This window comes from Serinus canaria, chromosome 13, assembly GCF_022539315.1.
Source record: "Serinus canaria isolate serCan28SL12 chromosome 13, serCan2020, whole genome shotgun sequence".
Taxonomy (NCBI): Eukaryota; Metazoa; Chordata; class Aves; order Passeriformes; family Fringillidae; genus Serinus; species Serinus canaria.
In genome coordinates this window covers 3508047-3521681 of record NC_066327.1, presented here as the reverse complement: position 1 = coordinate 3521681, position 13635 = coordinate 3508047, and the positions used below count along the sequence as shown (strand labels likewise).

Here is a 13635-nt window from a genome sequence, read left to right as displayed (position 1 = left end):
TATCTGAATTTCATTTTAAAAAACACTGCAAGATCAGTTGTGCCTCCAAATTCCAGTGGCTCAGAGCTTGCATGCCAAGTTTTCACCAGTAGCTCTCCCTTTCCTTGATATTTGGACTATGAAGAAAGCAAAAATATTTTATTCTCCCCAAGTTCCACTGAAAATAGCATTCATGATTAATTGTTCACATTATCCCACCAGAACCTAATTGATATTTACTGTTTGTCTTTCAAGAAACTCCACACCTATTTACCTGACTTTACTAGAAAATTAAGCAGCACAAGTGTTATATATGAATGAGCTGCAGGAAATATATCTTCTTTTTTGCATAAAAGATATTATTTATACCAACTAAGCAGCTTCAGCCCACAATTCCATCTGTATCAGCATTAGATGTGCACTTTTCTTCAGTTACTGAATATTCCAATCTTTAACAGGCCATATAATTACCTTAAATATTACATTTCAGAACCACTTTAAAGCTGTAGTTCAGAACATATTGCACATATTTTATATACATATTTCTACACATAAAAAAACTTTCCAAATCACCAAGTGAACACCTTCCAGACTATCTACAAAGCATAAGCTTATGCTATTCATTTTTTTAAAATAATTACATTTCTTCTGTGAAAGGCTGCAGTGGTTTTCATTCTGTAGGTGCAACTTTTTGGTTTTAATATTTTCTTAATGGGGTATTATTAAAACAGTCTCAGAAAATTTTATTTTTGTTATATCATGTAACATTGTGTGCTACATAATTTCTTGAAGTTTTCTGGCTGAAAACTCAAGCAAACAGGTTTCACCTATTATAGTATAACATTATACTTCATATATACTATAACATTATACTTCACCTGTTAACTGTAACAGGCTTCCCCTGTTAGACTATCTATGCCACTATATTTATGGCATATAATGTATGCCACAAATATATATTTTAACTCAGGGTTTACTCTTCCTATTTCATGAAAATGTTTTAAGGCAAAGCCCTTTGCTTAGCACTCTTTTCCACCTGCCACTCTTTGCCTCGAATACTTGGACTGTAACTTTTAAAGACAAAGTCTGGCTTTTGCTTTACTGTCTTTGTACCATGATCTGGTCAGGCTTTTCTTGGCCTTCAGCATTTAACAGTTTTCATCACTTCAAATTTGACATGTGCTCCAGAGCTGATGAACTACGTTATTTTATCAGAAATTACTGTCATTTTTCGAGGTTGCATTGTAATTTTTGTGTGTTGGTTTGGTTTCTATTTGACTTTCCTTGCAATCTGGATTTAAAAGTTTTATACCTAGGCAATGGTAAAAAATCAGTTTCTCTTTTGTCAAAGCTTTTCATGTGAAAGTTTAATAGCATGCATTGAAACTTTAAACACTCGTCTTAGACCCACTAGGGAATTTTTTATGAAAGCTAAAGCCTTCACAGTAACAGCAAATGGTAATACTTTCAGTAAAACTTTATAAGGCTCTTGGGGGTAGGGTTTAAGGATGATTATGGTGGTAGATGGCAGGATTAGATGAACCTGAAGGTCTCTTTCAACCTTGGTGACTCTGTGATTTCCTTATGTCTCACCTGTTACTACAGTGGCATAAATACAACTTCCTTAAAAGACAGACTCTCTAAATGTTTATTAAGCTGCTCACTAGAATATTATTTTGAAGTCAATACATTTATTTCTACTTCCCACTAGAACAATTTCTATAAAACATCTTTGTAACCATAAGATACAATACAAGCTTGTGGTTTCTCTCTTTCTACTTCATCTCTTACTACACAGGAAAATAATTTTGTAAATCCTTTGTTTTCAGACTCTCCTGTCCAGTGGTTATGTATTTAACTGCTACATTTTGTCTGAAGTTATATTTAGGGTAATTTTACTGCAGAGGTGAGGAAGGCAGTGCTGTAGAGTGATCTGCCTGTTTAGCTGCCTGCAGAGCTTGCTCATTCTCATCACAACCCTAATTCTGCATCCTGAAATCTATTTCTAGTCTTCCTGATCTTTTCCCCTCCTTAGAGAAGTGGTTTGGTAGTAATTCTGTCTTTACCAGGGATTCATAAAACTGTCTGAACTGCCACAAGTGAATATGTTCTCTGAAAGCCCCTGGGTACAGAGGGGTTTTGTGTGAAGAACCACCCATGGCCAGACCAGCCAGTGATTAAAGAGCTTCAGCTCTGGGTATCTTTGCACATAAACCTGGGGGTTTACTTCAGGCAAAAAGAAACTGCAGCTCATAAACTGAAACACTGATGTGAAACTGCCAGCAACACCCAAGAGAATGCTCCTCACAGAGATATAACTTAATAATTTAAACCTCTAATTTCAGTGTTTCAGTTTGAAATATTGCCTTATAAAGAAAATCCAGAAAGTGGTTTTGTTCCAAGTAAATTCAGGTGTAGAAATTAAATATCTCTTACTCTCTTTCTTTTTAAAAAATGCCACATACAGTCAATCTCCTGCCCTGTTGGTCACCTTGCTGGTTAATATCTCACATTGTTGAAGATCATTTTCAGAAAGGCCCTGCCTTTAAGAACCATTCTATTTGGTTTGTCCAATTAGTTCTGGCAACTCAGTTTATTGTACATATTTTGAATCTAATTTTTCTGGTCATTACAATAACCTATTTTTTCTTATACAGAAAAAATTAAGTACAATGGGAATGATTATTTATATGATGTCAAAAAAACGTCCAAATGTAGAAAGTAAACTGACAGCAATGGGGTTTATCAGTTGAAGCATTCTGCTTTACAGGTTAGTGAAGGAAATAACTGCTCCTTCTACTGACACCAATATTTTCTGGACTTTGCTAGGATACTATGTTGCTGTTTTGTATCTATATTTATATAAACTTTTGTAGGTTATTTTGTATTTGGAGGATACATAAAATCACCTTGTATGTTCTTTTATACACAGTTCTATTTTGTATTCTATCAGCAAAATCAGCAGCTTCAGCTGGACATTTTCCTTAGAGGCCACAGAAAGGGCAGAGTTAACTTGTTTGCGCTGGGGTGCAGGCAAGATGTTGTAAACTGAAAGGCTGCAGTTCAGGAATTAGTGCATGTGTGTAGGGTTTCCTGCTCTGCACTTCTCATCTCCAGAAAGCCCCACAATGCATGCAGCATATCATGTTTTCTCTTTGAATCACAGTTTAATTGTGCCATACCAGAAAATGCTGTTCTGAGTTCCAATTCAGTCATAAACCCACACATTTAGAATGCTTTGTTTTAAAGAAGAAATAGCATGGAAGCACATCCCAAGCACACCCTGTCCATCTGTTCTCATCCAAGTAATTCCACTCTCTCTGAGGTGCTGGTTATTCCTTCTCCACCGGTGCCAAACAGCGAGTTCAAAATACAGCTGAGTGCTGAGCAGCAGGAAAAGTGGTTCCAGTAAATTAAAGAAAAGTGCTGACAGCCATTCCCCTGCTTGGTGTCCCTGGCTTTAAGTACTACAGCACAGACTGGGCAAGAAATGAGCAGTTCCCAAGCCCAGGTCATTAGTTAGCAGGATTTGTTGATTCCAACTCAAGTCAGGTATGTGCTTCTGAGGGCACTGGTCATTGCCAAATTAACACTGAGCATGGTCTAAATGGATAAATCTGTTTAGTAAAGTGCCTCTCTTGGCTTCCTTCAATTCAGGTTCACTATTTAGCTTTGCTCAGATAGTATAACTTCCTTTACTCCATGTGAATTTCAACTGATGACCAAAAGGAGCTGACTGGTTATAAATTAGTTGCTGCACATGCAATAAGCTGTCCACAGGCAGGGCCTCAAAGGCCAGCAGGAAATTCATTCCCCATCCACCACCCCCTGCTGACACCTCAGTCCTCTCTTTTCCATTTCTCCTTCAGTTCTTGCAGCATTTACAATTACTTTTTACCACCCACTCCTAAAATTGTGACTCCCCCAGGACTCTTGCCACCCACTGACCTCTGATGTGCTGGGAGAGGGACACACCACGGGGATTTCCTTGCTGAGAGAAGCCCTGGGGCTGCTCCTGGGGGGTCTGCAGGGAGGACCAGCCCATCCTGGCTGTGCTAGCAGCCTGTCCTCACTGCTGGGGAAAGGGCTCCTGCTGCCTGGGAGAGCTCCAGGCCAGCTTGGCCAGGGCTTGGAGCAACCTGGGCCACTGGAAGGGGTCCCTGCCCATGGCAGGGGGACAGAACCACGTTACCTCTATGGTGCCTTCCAACATAAACCATAGTTCAGCTCATTTTGGAGTTCTGGGGGACTGGCTCCTGTGCAGGGGCTTCACCCTGTGCAGGGCAGTGATGTAGGAGCCCAAAGGAGCTGTGCCCTCCCTGAGGCCTTTTTGGAGGGCACTCAAAGGGGGACACACTGCCCCAGGGCTGAGCACCTTCTGCTTCATGTCATGGCACCCCTCCTGAAACTCACCCCTCCTCCCCCTCTTTTAGGGTTGAAACAGCTTTCCAGTGACTGTCACACACTTCAGCTTGCCCAGAGGTGTCCTGACGTGTAAGGAGAGACGAGCAGGAGGAATGGGGGAAGAACAAGCCCAGGGATCTGGTATTCAATCTCAGCTCTGTTACTGACCAGCAGACAGTGCCCAAAGGGTGTTTTAGAGTCTCTTAAAAATCCTCAGATCATAGTGTGGCCAAGGGAAGATGCACCACCATAGACAGTCAACACTTTTTTGTGTGTGCTTTAGATTTTCCTTCCATAAATTGATGTCAGAAACCAATTGCAATGCCTTTTTAGATCTCTCAGAAAGTTTAAAAAGTACAGGAATATGTTTGGGGAATTCTTGGGGAATCACCATTGCTCATACATTTACTCACTGTTAGTAATTCCACCTGGAACTCCTGAAAAAATTCTGAAATTCTGTCCCTAAAAGAAAGTAAAATAAACAAAATCCAAGGTTTTGTTTTTTCCTGAGAAGAATTAAAACCATTCGAGCTCTTAGACTCCACTTTCAAAAAACAATAATGAAGCTATAGTCTAGATGTTATAGTTTAAACTTTATTATATATTTTATGTGAGATATTTATATTTATGTATTTTATACTTATAAATTCTTAATGATTTGGAGTTGTCTTTTTAGAAGCCTCAGCCGTGACTGATGAACTCAGCATAAAGCCACTGCATGAAGGGAAAAGAGACTCAGACAAAGAATCTATGTTAAATGTATGTTAATATTTTTGCTCATGCTTCTTAATGTGCTGAGATTTTCTACATAACGAACATTATTTATTAATCACCCAGAGTTTTTTCACATTTTAGAATTTCTGAATGATAAGTAGAGAGCTTATAACTAGGCCAGAAATTGTGCTATGTACACTTCTCTTTGAAATTTTTCATAAGGAAGAAATTCCTTAAGAGGAGTGTAGTACACATTTGAAATTTCAAATTATACTTCATTTCAAATGGTTAATAGTTTTAATTGTGTTTAGATTTTGATTGATTTTTAATTAAGTGTTAAAGGCAGGGAATGTGATTTCTGAAGTAGACAAGAAGATATTGATTATAAACTGATTACAAATGTTTCTGGGCATGTTTTGGCAGGCTCATTAACGCTCAGCGTTAATAGCGACCCGGTGTGTTGGTCACGTTAATGTCACTGCAGCGCCATCCTGTGGCTGAATGATTACTCTCGGTTAAGGTTTGACTGCAGGAAAAGCTTGGTCGAAAACAAACGTGAAAAATGATGAGGAGAGGAATTCATAAACATGATTAATTTCACTGTGGTTTTTTCTGTAATAAAAATGTGACAGGGAAAAAACTGCAGCCCTGAGTGTTTAGTGCTCACCTTCCATAGTTGTAATTTGCCATGTCTAAGTGGATAATTATAAACTGGGAGAAGTTTTAGTAAAATATTATTTAAGAAAATGAAAGAAAAAATGTCATGAGTATTATGATAATCTGTACCAATGAGTTTATGATCATATATACCTTGCCAGTCATGTTTTGTTCCTATTTCATACAGGTGATCAAAAATTCTGATGGACAGTTTAACCTTGAGGCTGCAATTAAAAATGTTGACAAAATGTGCAATGAGTTGAAGAAAATAAATGGTAATTCTGACTTCACCATCCAGTTAAACACAAAACTGTGTAAGACATTCTTCTCAGAGTCTGCAGTTGGAATGGCCTGGTTTTCTGTGTCAGACAGCTGGGTTTTAATGTAATGAAGCAATAGCTTTGCTCTTGTGTTTTGAAAAATTAATGGAACAGTGGTTAGAGAGCAATAGAATTGTGTTAGTTAAGCATGGCAAACACCTGCTAGGTGATCAGCCATTCCTTTCTAGGAACACTGAGAGCCTTCTAATGCAAGTATTGCTAACATGCTAACACCAACTGAATGTAACCATCTTGAGGCAAGTGAAACAGCAACCCTGAGTGAGCTGATAGATGAACACTAAAACAATGCTGTCTGTAGATTACCATTCAGTGTCATTCAATAAATACCATGCTGATACACTGCCCTTTGTCTTTCAGTGGCAAGCCAGCTACTGCTTTGTGACCTGATTTTGAATTTCAACCATCCTCTGAAGGCCAAAGATTTAAGAGAAGCTGAAGAAAAGACTTGGAGTTTGACAGATTAACATCCATTTTCATGTATTGTCTTCTATTAATACTGCTGAAGCTACTGCTTCTTTCTTCTTTCTTCTTTCTTCTTTCTTCTTTCTTCTTTCTTCTTTCTTCTTTCTTCTTTCTTCTTTCTTCTTTCTTCTTTCTTCTAATTAGGTTTGAACTGTACAATGACAGCAGGGTTTCCTGCAGGTAGACTATTTTTGTTTTAAGCTAAACATGTGGAATGGAAAAAAAACCTAGGTTATTGGTTCTGAGAGTGGTTTTTTCAACCCACATTTCCCAAATTAAGCCCATTAGGGCTGGAAAAACTGATGTAATGAATTAAAAAGGTCAGGAAACTGGGCATGAAGTTTCTCATGTGGTTTTCTCCTTTTAAACAAAAACGTGTTGGAGCAGTAGCAAAGATTTGAAATTTACTTCAAGTCTTTACTTCACTGTCTCTTGTCTCAGTTGTGCCTGGGGAAACAGGATAAGAAACTGCCAGTGAAGGAGGAACTGCAGTTTGTGTTTTGAGCTGCCTTCCTTGTGTTGAAAATGTTGCTGAGGAAGGGGTCAAAGAGCAGATTACTTCTGGAAAACCAAAACTGCTTTCCATTCCAGTTTCTGTAATGACTCTCTAATGCAACTAGCTACAAAAATAGGGAGGAGTTTGTGGTTTCAATGCTCAATCCTGAAATCTTCTTGGCCCAACATTTGCACAGCCACTATTTTCATGTAGTTCATTACAGTAAATATTCAATCATACTTTACTTGGGGAAATGTTTGAATGTTGAGATGTAGCTTTATTCTTAGACCAAATATATTTCTCTAAATAATCAAATAGAGATTTATTCTACTTTTAAAAAATATGCAGTGTTAGAATTTGTTATGCTGGTTTATGTTTTATTTCTCTTACACTGGTGAGATGATTTAAAATCAATAAAACACAATTCCATAGGAGGTGTTTCTGGGTTGTCAGATTTTTCAAGGCAGGGCAATGGAATAAATTACAGTTCACAAGAGTCAGTGGTGATATGGGAGATGTTGTTCTTAAATTTAACAGTTTTTGCAAAAGACAGATTAGAACTGACTTTTCTTTCACCAGATTAGTAGTCCATTTTTAAAAATATTGGGCTAGAAGCAGCTTTTGTCAGCTGAAAGATTTTTTAATTGTATTTTTCACCTTTATTTTTGGACTCATAGTTGCATGGAAATGAACTTTGCTATCTTTGAATTCCAGCTCTTACCTACACCTCTTAAAAAGAAACACTTACAAAACATATCTTTATAAGGAAAACTGTCTATGAAATCTGATTATGTTATCTGGGAATCTTTACAGATTCTATGGAAGGTATTTTCTACCACCTTGAATTTTGGTTCCAGTGTTTTAACTGAATCAGACAACATGGCTTTAAAAGAGAAAAGTGTGACAAAAATCATAATTATCAAACCAAGGTATTGTCAGACCACAAGGGAAATTGAAACCCAAGGCAAATGGTTGGATAAATCCCATTTAACAAAGGGGCTTCAGTGCTCCTCAGCTGCAAATTGTATTTTTGAACTGTGAGTGTCCCTTTTTTTCTTTAAAAAATACAGTAAAACAGAAAGCAGATGTGCAAGAGGAACTAAGTTTGGCCTGTGTGTGCTTTCTAAGAGATCTGGGGGGTTCTGCCATGTAAGGGTCACATGATGATAATTTTGTTTCAGTGCTCCCTGTCAAAACGCAGTTCCTTGATTCAGTCAGAAAGGCACAGCTGAAGAGAGATGTGTGTGGAGAAAATCTTTCTGAGTGAGGTTGGAGAATTGTAGGAAATAAAGACTTCCAGTTATGGGCTGAGGCATAGGATCCCCAGTGCTGTGGCAGAGAGGATATGCTCTGTGGCTCTGGTGTTGTCCTGGAAAAGTGGGAACAAGCATTTCACAGCTGAATAACCCAGACACAGATCCTGACAGGCACCTGCATTTCCAGGGCTGGAGGGTTTCTGTGCCATTGAAACCTGTGTGTCTTTCAGATCTGAACTGATCTTTTCCTAGAAGTGAGCAGAGTTAGATTTATTGAGGAAAAAATTGGCTTTTATTCTGTCTACTCTGCAGCTTTGACAATGTTTGGGTCTACTCTGTATCACTCCAAATAATAAAATTGCTGCTGCAATTCTGATCCAAAAAAAGAGCTCCTATGAAAGCAGAGGCTTGTATGGAGACTTATTTATGGTTCATCAAATTTGGAGTGGAAATAATTTCAAGAGGATATACATATCTTGGAAGATAAGAAAATCTCATGTGCTGTATGATTAATGGACACTTTGTAGGGAAATTATATTTATAGAGTACTGTATTTAAGCTTAATTTAAAAATAACATAGTCCTTTTTCTTTGAAACTGAGAATTTTAATGACTTCATGAATTTAGTTTGCTGAAAAGGAAAATATCTTGAAGTTTATAAACTTCAGAAGGCTTCAGTACTATATGGGATCTCTAAAGTTTTTAAATATGTCCTGCAGCATATTTTAACATGCACTGGTTTCTTGAGCCTCTGTCTTTTCCATCAATCAGAAGAAGTGGTGTCCTTTGGAAGTGGTCAATGATATCTGCTACAGAAGAAAATTCCTGTGGGATGGAAAAAATGAGAAGACTAAGGCCAAAATATCAGAATTGTTAGTACCCAGTAGAAATAAAAGGGTTTTTTTAAAATTCTAAATATTTATCAATAATATAAAAATATATATAAGGTCTAGATAAACTGTTCTCATTCCTGCCATGATCTGTAGCTCAGTAACTCTGTGTACAAGCTGCTGCAATGTAGTATAAGTAATTTATATAGTCTTGGTCTGTTTAACACATGCTGTTGCCACTGTGCTTGATGTGATGACTGTACTTGAAAGGTGGCTGATCAGTTCAGGGGTTCTGTGTGCATCAGAACTGCCAGGAATGTGCTGAGCAGTCTGTCTGGTGCCAGCTAACCCACACAGTTCTGCAGGCTGGAGCTGAGCCACCAGCCTGGGAGCAAAGCTGGAAGTTGGCAGGTATGGCTTAGCTCTCAGCTTTGCACTTCCCTTATCTGGTATCTCAGTGGGAAACAAACATTCCCTAACCAGGCACGTGGATTTCTAATGGCTGTGTTCTAAGGCCAGCCCTTCATTCCCTGAGTGCAAACAGCATAACCTGATTCTGCTTCCAGCAATAACAACACTCTCTGAGACAAGAAGCAGAATTCCAGCCCAGGAGAACCTGACACTGAGGAATGAGGCAGGAGATGCCTTGAAATGAAGAGAAGTAGTGTGTAAAGCACATGGTACCTCTTTTCCTTTCAAGCTGGTTCCTAACAAGTACAAGTGCTCCTGCTCCTGGTAGCGGATCTGGATGTTGTACACTTTGTTTCTGTACAGCACCATCAGGACATAGGGATGAGTCACTGTTTTCCTTGAGCTGTCCCTCACCAGGAATGTTCCATCCTGAAACAGGAAAAAATGAAAGATTACAAAGAGCAGACACTCCTGGGTTTGATCAGTGTAATACTTTTCACTAGAGCACTTGTGCTTCTAAATGTTCTTCTTTGTGAAATCTTTTTCCTTTCTGATAAGCGAAACTGCACTATTAAAGCATTTAGATCTTTTGACAAATGTGTTGTCTTTCAGTTTGCTACTTTCCTCTGTTACAAAAGCATATTCCAAAGGAAGGTAGGAATGGTGTTGTATGAGGGAGAGATTCTATTAAAGGAGGAAGTAAAATATCAAAGACCAAACCTCACATCCCTTTAACCAGAGAAGTTCATTTCCACTAAATGCCAATCACGTTTCCTACATGATGGATTTATAGACAGCTTAAAATAATGACATTGTGTAATTTAGGTAAAGGCAGTGATACTGTATCACTCTCTCTGCTTTTCCTAATTTCAGATCTATTTTGACAATTCTTCCATTGAAATCCCTTTCTTAAAGGCACTGACTGGGACCTCATAAACTGGACTTTAGTAGAAATCACTGGAATGGTGCACATGCCATCTTCACCTCATGGCAAGTGCTGTGAGGCAGCACAGGGTAACCACAACTCCCACAGCAATCATTCTATTTATCTTTATGATATTAAAGATTAGATATTAAATATATAATAAATATTATCTATGCAATATTTATTATTTTATTATTTAATAATATATTATTATAAATATATAATAAAACATTTCTTTTTAAATTAATTTATTTAAACTATAATAAATATTTATTGTATTTTAAATTTATTTATTTATAGTTTATATATTTAATATTAAATGTTAAATATTCTATATTTCATTTATTTCCCCATGTACAGATGAGCCTTGTTTGAAGCTGTAGTTCATTCTGCCGGGCTCTGTGGCCCAGACAGGGGTGGGATTTGCAGTACCTTGTTTATCCTGCGCAGCGCTGCCTCTGCCTCGGGCCGGCTGACAAAAGCCACGTACCACTCATCCTTCAGAGAGCCCTGGGGCTAGGACAGGACAAGGACAAGGACAAGGACAAGGTCAGCTGCCAGGGAATGGTAACATGCAAATAAGTACAGAGAAATTGCAGTGTGAGGGATATGTGGGTCTGTGTGCAGAATCTCTGTGTGCAGATCATGCTGCTATTTATTGTGGTGTATTTATTAATTTATTTATTATGGAAAGTACTGCTAAATTGGTTTAGATTACTTGTTCATTTTGATAAATTTGAAAATATTACAGATCTAGATATTGTGCCCCTGCAGGTAAGCTAAGAAAACAGATATTTCCAAATCCTTTCAGTAAAAGATTTTAAGTGGCATGTTCTCTTTGGTCTACCTGGACACTAGGCACAAAGGCATCTTTTGCCTTCATCTGTCTGGTTTTTAGCTATCATCTGAGACAACTGTGCAGACTTCCTGTGAATGCACTATTTATGATTGCCCAGCAGTGTTTTATTTAAGGAAATGTGAAGCATATATGCACTTAAAAGAGTAAGTCCTTTACTCATTAAAGTTTTCTGGAAGGAGAACTGAAAGTTTGATTCTGCTTGAAGGCAGTTGTGCAAAACAAGTAATCCAGAAAATAAGTATTTTTCTTATTTTGCTCTTTTGGGATTCAACTATTGTTGTTTTTCTTGGTGAGGACAAAATAAGGCACTACAGTTTGACACAGAAAAGGAAACTGAAAGCACTCAGTGACTGGAAAAACAACTTTGAAAGGTGTTGTCTCTCAAAACCAGAAAACTTGCTGTCTTTACAGTTGTGGTTCATGCTTTGTACCTCCTCTTGCTCTGTGTTTGCCTGGTGAACAGCCTGTCTGCTGGGAATTGGCAATGGAGGTCTCATGTCAGCTGGGCCTCTGGAAGGAGATCTGCTGTTGCTGCCTTCAGAGGTACAAAAGCAGAAAAACAATGTTAAAACCAGAAAAATCATTTCATCTGTGCACCCAGGGTGTAGGATCTTGATTTTGTGAAGCATAAAATATTTGCATCACCATGGTGTAAATAAAAATCATGTGAACAGTGCAAATTACCAAACACCCAGTGCAAACAGCTAAAGAACTATTTAGTGCAATACAACACCCTGGTACTGAGACATCTAGAAATCATTTGAAATCAGATTTAGGCTTTTCTATGAGAACCAGGTTCTTTAAATAATTCCATCCTTGGTGCCCAGGGAATTTTACTGAGCTCTTGTGGTTCAGATTTCCATAAGAACAAATGAACTTGAAGTAGGGGTGACATTTTATCGGTTTCTGTACCACAGTTACTCACCTGAGAGCATCTTGGTTTCTTTAGAGACAGAAATAACATTGTCTCTTTGCAATCCTTGCCTTCTCAGCAATTAGAAAGTAAAAAATGTCACTGTAGGACATTGACAGCTGTTACCATGTGCAAAAAAACTTACTTTTAAAGCAGTTGATGTCTAAGTTTTCTTTTCTTTTTTTTTTTTTTTCTTACAAGATAAATATGGAGTGTATTTCACATGAAAAGCATTTGCTTACCATTTTGGGGAGAATTAGCATACCACAGTGATTTGCATAGCTCAGCTCTCAGTACTGTACAGAAAAAGATGGTTTTATGAAGTTTTGACACTGGTTGAACTGGGCAGGAAGCCCAAACTTCATGGGGGGAAAAAGCCCAAAATCTTTGATTCAGACTAAGTAAGGTACACAAGGAACTTTATCATTTCTGTTCCCAGTCCAAGCAGAAACATCCATAGGGAAAAAAACTTTTATATTGACTTCACTGAAACTATCTTTCAACTTTCAATCACTTTAAAAAGAAAAACAATGTAAGGATGTAGGATACAAACCTGGATGGAAGCGGGGTGGTAGAGAGCCAGTCACAGACAGGTTTCTAGCACTGTTTAAAAAAAAGAGTAGTCAGGAGAAATACAACATTTCTCTACAACATTTCTGTGCCCTGATCACCTGATCTGGACTTTGTGCCTGTTTTACAGAATGTGAGAGCCCCTTGAGACCTGTGCAGGGTGAGGAGAGCCTTCTCTTTTCTTCTTTTTTTCTTTCCTTCTTTTTGTGGAAGTGGATCCACCTTTAAGTTTACTGGAGCTCAGTATCTGGCAATAGGGTAATCAGTAAAGGCCACAGAGACTTCAGTAGCAGGATCAATGCAGGAGAGCATTCAGTTTGGGGACTTTTCACAGGGAATGGCTCTGTCCTTCCCCAGAGCAGCAAGCACAGGGAGCAGCTCTCGCTGCGGGGTTCCACTTACAGAGTTATTATTCTTGCAGCTTCTGTAACATTGTTGATAAAAATGCAGCTTCTCATTTATGTTGCAAGCTGGGAAGGACCAGCAACATCAGGGACTGGGGCATCTCCCACATGAGGAAAGGCTGAGGGAGCTGGAAGCTGAGAAGGCTCAGGAGGGATCTTTTAAAGCACATAAATACCTAAAGGGAGAGCCAGGCTCTTTTCACTGGTGCCCAGTGACAAGACCAGAGGTCCCTCTGAACATCAAGAAACACTTTTTAATGTGAGGGCAAGCAAGCACTGGAGCAGGTTGCCAAGAGTGTTGTGGAATCTCTCTTTCCTTGGAGACATTCAGATGCTCTCTGGATGTGGTACCAGGCAGCCTGTTCAAGGTGACCATGCCTGAGGAGGGGGTTGGACCAGAAGACATCCAGAGATC

The 13635-nt window shown here is 38.5% G+C and overlaps 1 protein-coding gene and 1 long non-coding RNA gene across 2 annotated transcripts in view; one reads left to right on the top strand and one right to left on the bottom strand.

The window, feature by feature from the left end:
• The window catches only part of LOC127060124 (uncharacterized), a 37443-nt gene extending 32950 nt beyond the window's left edge, over positions 1-4493 (top strand). The window contains exon 3 of the long non-coding RNA XR_007778778.1: positions 4413-4493. This is a non-coding gene — a long non-coding RNA (uncharacterized LOC127060124). The remainder of the gene's footprint in view (positions 1-4412) is intronic.
• Positions 4494-7400: 2907 nt separating this feature from the next.
• LCP2 (lymphocyte cytosolic protein 2) overlaps positions 7401-13635 on the bottom strand; it is a 28022-nt gene continuing 21787 nt past the window's right edge. The window contains exons 17-21 of the mRNA XM_018915309.3: positions 12800-12849; positions 11765-11868; positions 10907-10990; positions 9823-9978; positions 7401-9133 (exon numbers count right to left, since the gene is read on the bottom strand). Of these exons, the coding sequence (XP_018770854.2) occupies positions 9011-9133; positions 9823-9978; positions 10907-10990; positions 11765-11868; positions 12800-12849 (517 nt within the window). The 3' untranslated portion in view covers positions 7401-9010. The remainder of the gene's footprint in view (positions 9134-9822; positions 9979-10906; positions 10991-11764; positions 11869-12799; positions 12850-13635) is intronic.